Source organism: Montipora capricornis, chromosome 10 (genome assembly GCF_036669925.1).
Source record: "Montipora capricornis isolate CH-2021 chromosome 10, ASM3666992v2, whole genome shotgun sequence".
Classification (NCBI taxonomy): Eukaryota; Metazoa; Cnidaria; class Anthozoa; order Scleractinia; family Acroporidae; genus Montipora; species Montipora capricornis.
Window position 1 is genome coordinate 57,504,969 of NC_090892.1, and position 8,709 is coordinate 57,513,677.

The 8,709-nt window shown below is 38.6% G+C and overlaps 1 protein-coding gene across 2 annotated transcripts in view; it reads left to right on the plus strand.

The window, feature by feature from the left end:
- The first annotated feature begins 875 nt into the window (after positions 1-875).
- LOC138021766 (uncharacterized) overlaps positions 876-8,709 on the plus strand; it is a 9,796-nt gene continuing 1,962 nt past the window's right edge. Inside the window, exons 1-3 of one of the 2 annotated variants that reach the window (XM_068868766.1) lie at positions 876-1,007; positions 1,155-1,246; positions 3,392-3,470. In XM_068868766.1, coding sequence (XP_068724867.1) covers positions 908-1,007; positions 1,155-1,246; positions 3,392-3,470 — 271 coding nt within the window. In that variant the 5' untranslated portion in view covers positions 876-907. Of the gene's footprint in view, positions 1,247-3,391; positions 3,471-8,709 lie in introns of both variants that reach the window. The other variant, XM_068868765.1, reaches the window with a different exon arrangement.

An 8,709-nucleotide genomic window follows, 5' to 3' on the forward strand; every position in this document is an offset into this window, starting at 1 on the left:
CCATATCCTCACGATTAAACTGGAAAGAGAGAAATGATCGATCCTCGCATTTATCTGCCCCCAACAATTTTGTCAATTTTTATATCGACAATTGAAAAAGGAAGATTCGAAGCCATCACCTCTTCGATGTCGGTGCAACGCTCTACCAACTGCACCTTTTCGCTCGTGCTTTTGCTTTGTTTTTGTTCTCACATGAAAAAAAAAACTGTTTAAGCCAATCTTACAATATCTTGCGCTCATATACAACAATCCTTATCAATAAAAAATCCTCGCTTCCGTGTACGGAACCTGATCACTCAAATGGCTGTCAAGGCGACTGACTGAAATATTTGAACAAGTGTCTTTAAGTCCTGCCTTCATACAGAGGCCCGTGTGAAATCTATTTACTCGCTCTAAACAAATTCATTCCTATTACACACGGTCTGCAATAGCTGGAAACTTCCACGGAAAAATGTCGAGAAGAAACCAACGGTTATTTTCCTTCTCTAGAATTGGCACCAAAATGTGGAAAGACGGTATACCGTCTGATCCTCGCTAGCTTAGGAAAACACACTTTAAACGTAAGTTTAAGGAATTGCCTCTGAAGTTTCCTAAAATTGAGGAGACTAATGTTGATATGCGGTACAATGATCTTTCAAAGTACATGGCCGGTTAACAGTTACCTATAATACCTCCAATCGTTTTTAGAACATTTTTCTCTCTTATATACGAGGCGTTTGAGTTTAAATTCTTTTTGTGTTACTCTTGTCAGTTTCTAATTGTCTCTTTGTTTGGTTTGTTGTGAGAGCCAGTAATATTGTCGTAGTGTTTGTAAATAAAGTGAAATTGAAATAAAGTGAAACCTGCAGGCCTCAACCAATTTGTTTCTTTCACCATTTCGGAGTTAAGCCCTTGTAGAATTCTCGTCATGCAAAAGAGGCTTGTCTTTTACGTTTCTATTGCTACAATTTTAATTCTTTCCAGAATGATTCATTCACATATCGACCCATCATTTGACAGAAGAGAAGGTGGGAAAACGTTTTTAGAACATGCGAACTATGTTCTGAATGTGGCACCGAGTACATTAGTAACAACAACTGATTCCTTGGCGTGTGCCTTAGAATGTCTTCATCGAAGCAGCACCTGTCTCTCATTTAATTTTGCCATTTATCCAGAAAGCGGTAACTGCAAATTGCTATCCATGGACAAGTACACCGTTCCAGAGAAATTCGAGCAAAGTTCGTCCTATTATCACTTCAGTATCTTGGTAAGTCATAAAATTCGATCGTGAAGAGTACTTAAGTAAAGGTGATGCAGATCTACGGAGCAAACCAAAGGGTATGTGGCCAAATATGGTTGATGGGACAAATCTTGAGGCCACCTAAAATTCGCGTCACGCTTTAGAAAGCGTTAGACCTTCGTTAGAAGGTGGAATTGACCGAAATTTGAATCTTTTGGGGGGCCATTTTGCTGCCGACGGGTGATCTGGGAAACACCTGTTTTTTTTTTTTCTGGGAAAATCGGATTGGTGCCATCTTTCCTCTTCATGCATTACCCGTCTTTCTTTATCATCCCGTTGTATGACAGATAATGGAGATAGCTTTCTTTCCTTCATTAGTCCTTTCACCGTGGAACACATCATCCCACCTGCTCCCAACTGAGTGGCTTCATAGCCAAATTGGTAGAGCATTGCGCCGGAATCGCAGAGGTCGTGCATTCGATTCCCATTGAAGCGTCCTAAATTTTCATTGACAGGTGTCTATAGGAGAGAATTGCTTAAATTGTCCTGATAAGTGCGCGCGAGCGTCACTTCAATCTTTCGTTGTATATTCTGTTGACTCAGTGTTAATGGAGCGCTGTAGATTCAAGGACGAGAACGACTACGATTACGAGATTTTTTCTCATAGAACTGAGCGCGCGGAAACCAGCGTCATTTTGTATAGGTAATCGCATGGGGCCGAGTAAAATTAAGGATTAATATCACGCGTGTTTTCAGAAGTTGCTGAAATTGCCCGAGTTGCGCAGCGACGAGGGCAATTTCAGCAACTTCTGAAAACACAAGTGATATTAATCCTTAATTTTACGAGGACCCATTGCGATTACTTGTTAATAACAAAGAGGGCAAAATTTTCTTAACACGGTTGAGGCACCTCGAAAAACAGACAGCTAAGCGGAGTTAAAACACTCGTTCGCTCGGAAGCAAAACAACTAACAAACAGACAAGCAAGTCAACTTGTTCTTTGCGTCCAAAACGAGTATAGATGATTGTTATTTACATCCACTCGAGAGGAAAATACGAGTTTCATTCGTGAACAACTGTAACAACGATTAAACCAAATGTTAAGCTTCAATTTATTTTATTCACCTGTGCTGTAGAGGTTTTTACCACTTGCAAATACGCATCCGTAAACATAGCAAACGGTTTGTCCAAAGAAATCCACCAAATTTGAGCTACTTGTTCCTCCCGTCAATGGCAAATTGTTCTGTGACCCTTTTTGTTGAGCTGCAAGATGTCGTGGTAAACTGAAAGCCCTTGACGAAAGGAATCATTTTGTTTTTCAACCACACAATCCCGCTACGCCGGGCGCCATGTAAGTCGATCCAAGTTTTAAGCTTTTGATGAAAAAAATCTTTTGCCCTTCTTCTTGTCACTCGAAAATTCAAATTCCAGATCATCTTTTAAAGCTAGTTCTTAATCTTTGTGCCTTTTCGGCGAATGCAGCGCGAATTAAAAGACAAACTTCGATGAAGACGAAGTTGTTTTGCTCAAACAGAAGAAACCAACTGAATGTGGAAGAGATACGTTCAGCCAATCAGGAGCGAGAATTTTTGGCGCTCGACCAATCGTGAGCGAGTAATTTTGCCCTCTTCTCAAGCAAAATTAAGAAAAAATACCCTCTTCATTGACCAATCAGCATTCAGTAATTTTGCTCTCTTTGTTATTAGGTAGGAAAAACGTGATACCGTCGTCTTTTTAGTACTAGGTTCTGCAAAAATGTCGTCGTGTCAGAACAAGTCAACAGCACAGTAGCAGTTTCGGCATTTTTCGATCAGGAAAAAGGTTAAATTATCAGCAATAAAAATAACTGAGGAACCTACACTGCTAACAAAGAGTAAGATTAATCGGCCGGGTTATGAATCTTCTCAGAATTTTCGCTAAAACCGGGCAGTCAAATCTCGTATTCGTTCTCGTCCTCGGGCTAGAATCTAAAGGTCCCTAATATTACGTTCCAGCCTCCATTTCTTTTTGTCATACTGTATTGCCTAATTTTGTGCACCCCGTTTTTGGCGTTTTCATTATACTCCGTGTTAATTGATTTCTGCCTTTTGCAAACTTTTGATGGAAACTGTAAATTACTGCTCCATACTTCATAATCAATTTTGACAACTTATCTTTTTTTTATTTTTGTAGAGTGTGTGTGAATTTAAGCCTTGCAGAAATGGCGCTAAATGCCATCCTTTGTATGAATCAAATGGATTTTTGTGTAAAGGTAACATTTTGACACTATAGTATGCAAATGGCTAAACAAGACTCCCTTTGGCTTGTTACAATTATATAGGCGAAATATCATCTCGAATTTGCCTTCATTCGAAATTCAATATTTGGGCCATAAATCGACTGGAGAGTTCACAAATTCCATTAATTAATCGGATGTACAAGAAACCTGATCATGGGTTCCGTTGCTCATTTTGGCATACTTTTTTATCTTCAAGGTATATATCAGGTCGTGCTGCCGTTTCATCGTTTGAAGAAGTACATAATAATTGTTGAGTTAAATTTCCTTGTTTCCTCTTTTTTTTTTTTTTTTTTTTTTTTCATTTAGCGGATGACAACCCCTTTCAGTTTTTTAATAAAGAAATTTGCCATCGCGTTTACGACAATTGAAACGGTAAACGTCGAAATGAATTTTGCTAACAATGAAAGAATCTTGTTTGATTTTGGCTGAATCTGGTGCAATTGCCTGTTAATTAACTACTAGAACTAGACGCTCCGTGAGCGTAAGCTAGGTTGCCTGTGGTACTTGTAGCACATAAACATAAGGCGCTGAGTTGGGTGGTATTGAACTGCAGCGTTACAGTAAATTTTCTAAGTGGGTGGGATGGAGGTGATGTAGACCATTTGAGGGATCACCCAGACGTCATGCCAGCAATGGCCCTTTGGCTCACACGTTCACAGGTTGAATTATTTTGTAATGTTGTGTCCCGTTTTGAGGTCTTTCACCTTTTTAAACCTTGGCAATAAATCCAGTTCAAAGATAACAAAACGCGCTCTTGAGTGAAACTCACTCGTTTCTTCTTTAAAGGAGCTACGTCACTCAAAATGATATAATTCCATGATTTGGGGTGCAGGGATGGCGCAGTGATAAGAGCAATTGCCTCCCACCAATATGGCTCGATTTCTATTCCCATACTCGGCGTCACTTGCGGGTTGAGTTTGTTGGTTCTCTACTCTGCACGGAGAGGTTTTTCTCCGGGCAGTCCGGTTTTCCGGAGTACCCGTACATGTCTAGAGTTGCACTAACCAAACGTTTATGTCACACACTAAGGAAGGGCTGAACATGACTGTTGTTTCCGCTTCATAATTTCTCTTCTTTTCACTGTAATCTGATGACAGGTCAAGTCTTTTTTTTGGTTTACATTTGCACCAAATGGTATCGCAAAAGCCGGGAGTTACGGTGTAGCACTTTTATTTCGCGGGGTTTAATTTTAGCGGATTTTGGCGACGTACTTGATTCGCAAAAGTAAGTTCCAGCAGAAAAAAAACCGTAAAAATTTACTCCCGTTAATTTAATAACTAAAAGTGGCTTTTAATCCACACACAGTTTGGTCAAAAAGATCGTTTATGAGAAAAAGCAATTGGAGCTTGCTACAAAAAAAACGAAACGTTAAAAGGTTAAGACAATATACTTTTCCACTCTCTGAGGCATAAGAAACGAACTCAAAACATTCAATCAAAAGGTCAAGTTAACCATTGTCTAAGGCCTCCACGATGCCACATTTTTTCCAAGTTCTCGATGATTGAAAGGTTTTTTTTACCAAAAAGTAATAGAAGTTGAAAATAGTCTTGCTGCTTGAAAAGAAAACCGCAAAAATTACTTCCCAGCGGAAACTTTAGTCCGAATTCGCGCTGCAAAAAATTGTTCCCGCAACCCTCAAAAAATTGCCAATTAGAGTTAAACAACGTACTTTTTAGCCAAGAAAGTTACGTCTTTCTTTCTTTAATTTTGTTGTAATATTTGACTGAATATTAATATTTCATCTGTCGGGTCGGGAAGCCTTCTTTGTCAGGTCATTGACCCGAGGCCGGTCTCGTCTCTGGAACAATGTTGATCAATCCCTTCACTGAAGAACCATTTCTCTCAATAATGAAGCAAAAAATGGACAAACTTTCCTTCAAATAATTCTTCACTGTCTCATTTTCATGTTTTTACCTCAATACTGTGCAGAGTTGAACACAAAATAAATGTCAAATTGCCAGACAACTGAGATGCGACTTCAGTAAACAATGTGATGCATTCAAGGCGTTCGATTCCTTTTAAGGACGGTGCCTACTAATTCAAAGGTATTTTTGCCTCAATTTATGATTGTGCAGGAAAGGTAGATCTTCTCAAGTGTTATTGAAATTCAAAAACAAAAATGGGGGTAACCACGCATTTTTCAAAGATAATTCTTGAACAACTACTGAAAATACAAAGCAATGTATGGCGTTCAGGCTTTCTCAAATTGAAGCTCAATTATCTCTTAACGAATGCCTGGTTACCCCCAATTTTCTTTTTGGATACCAAGAGTACTTACTAAGATCTACTTTCTCTACATAGTTTTAAGCAGCGCAAAAATATCCCTGCATTAGTAAGCATCACCAATAGGAAATTCGAGTATCTGGAGATGCGCAGAACGTATGCACCGTCCTTAAACCGATACAGAATTTGCTATGTGGTTTCAGTCTTGTATATAACACCACAGTTAGCCAAATAACATGAGAAACAAAACTCACTTGATGATATTCGATGGCGAAAGATGCAATTGTGGTCGAAGACCATTACTCGTCGCTTTGAAGATTCCAGATATTTATTTTTCACCGCCTGTCTTGTTTATCCAATTGACTTTTCATTATTGAGCTCCATAAGAGTGTATTTTGTTTAAAGATCCATTAAAACGCCATTCACGTTACAATGAGTTTCGAAACCATTGCAGGTTAAGTTAAATAGTCTACTGTGTCTACCGCATAAAATCTATGCATTTCTAGTACCCCCTCAACTTACCAAACATACGCACAGACGCACTCTACGCACGAAGACACTACTTAGCAGAGGAGGGACAAGAAAGACCTTTCATGACACGGAAAAAAAATAAAACAGACAAATTAAACGCATTTTCAGACTGGGATTGCCATACTAGCAACCCAGTTATACGAGAATTTCTAGGGTTTCACAACAAGCATGCAGCCATCTGCCGTTTCCTCTTTGCCGTCTTCAATGTAGACGCTGTGTAGGTAGTGACGTTTAGTTGCGTGAAGATCAATTTCACAGATTAGTTACAGTTTTCAATAGGGACTTTGACTGGTATTATTCATACAGTGTGGTCGTTCGCATCGTCGCCTTGACACGTAGTTTTTAAGTTGGCAAATTTTTAATGAAATATTAGGGTTATTCAGGATAACTTTGGAATCATCTCTCGACGTAAGTGCATTTGTCTCGCTGTTTTGTTATTAGATGTTTTTAATTAAGAACGCTCAAGTCGTTTTTATTTTAGAACAAAGAGGTGATTTACCGACCGCGTGGTCTGTTCGCTAGTATTTAGTGATCGGCTTATTTTTCACCTTCATTCATTGTACTGCTCTTTTCTTTTCAGTGATCTTTTCTTACTTTTCTTAATTTTTCCTACTTCTCTTTATGATCTCCGAAAATAGCATCAGTGCATAACCGAGATCCTATTTGTTCATATCATAAAATATTGTAGTGTTCCAGTTTTTGTGGATATAACGCACTGTGCGTCCTTTGACATCAACTGCGACTTTGTTACACCTAACAGCGACTCACAAATTTTTGGTTTTCACATGACGTCACCGCCGCCATGTGCCCCTAAACAAAGAAACAGCGGCCATATTTGTGTCCCGACCCAATCCTCTGGGAATTGAACTTTATTATTTTGTTTTCCTTGAAAAACATGGCTGTTGATCACTTGATTGAAAACCAACAATACTCACTATCAGACTGGTCCTCGATTAGAGCACGCCGGTTTTCCAAGCAAGCAAGAGGATGAGGTTAGAGAACTGGCATCCATCATACATGGACTTCTTCCTCTTCCTCTTTTAGCCTGTGGTCATTTTAAGGAGTACACCTGATTGGTTAGTTGTAATTACGTCATTAAAACTCGACACCAAAATAGCTTTCACAGCATGGCGCTAAGCTTAAAATAGATTGAAGAAAACAATGATATCATGGGTCATGCGGATGTGTTCTCTCCAATCATCCTCTCTTTTTTATAGAGAGCACAATTGCAATTGTCTATATTCTCTCCATGCAACCTTTCCAGGACTGTTTTTAGCTAGGTTGGGTCTAACTACGTTAGACGTACGTACAGCTTATGTAGGATAAAATTTTCAGTCTACCACATAAGTTATCTTGTCTCCTTTTACGAAATTATTAGGTCACATAACAACACTAAGGCTAAAGCATAAGAACACTTTCGATACATACCACGAACACGCAAAGACATTTTGTGCGCTCTTATGTATTCGGGTTAATATTAGGGAGTTTAAGAAATGATTACGGCCATGGCAACAACAACGCCACAGAACAAGAATATCATTGGTTGAAATCGTGCTGCACGTGCGGCACGCATTTTATTCCTGAACTCTGCATTAGAACAACGTGAAATCACCAAATTTGAGTGACCACGTGAGTGAAAACGTGAGCGTACAAATATTTTTACTCTGAAATCGCTAGTATAAATTCAATTTTAGGATAATTCGCCCACATTGTACGAAGTGAACGAGACTAAATAATTGCAAAAAAAATTAGGATTGTGCAAAGTTACATTTGAAGTGGCGTTTTCGTCGCCATCTCCGTAGTGGATCTTAAAGTACTTATTAAAAATAACTAGAGCAAAACAGTTACTTGTGCATATTGTCATATTCTTATTTTTACAGCATAAGCTTCAAATTTACATATTTAGAATTTTACTAAGCTAGTTGTTGCAATTTCTAATGGTCAATTTCGGAATGGACATTAAATTTTGCAATTCAGCCAAATGGCCGCAATGTAATTTGCGAAATAAGCTACTATTACTACTAATACTAGCTGTTTTTACTACTACTACTACTACTACTACTACTACTACTACTACTACTACTACTACTTTTGACTATAATTACTGTAATTTCTTTTGTTGAGGCCGTAAGACATTTTATAGCAGCATTTTCATGCCGTGAGACATTTTATAGCAGTAAAAATGTTAGTCAGATACGAAATTGAAAAAAAAAATTTAAATGGCCGTAATCAAATTTTCGTGATCAGGACCTTCTGGCGTGATAAAATATTTCGACTGATTGTCTCAGCCTTCACTGGATATTGCATGAGCAGTCACGCGATTGTGGAAATTCAACCGAAATATCTTCTTACGCCTTGTTACGAAAAATAGCATTGCGTGACAAGCGTTACTTTCTAGAAGCTTCGCGAGAGTTCGTAGTTTGTTTATTTTAGATTCGTGCGTAAGCGTTTCTAAATC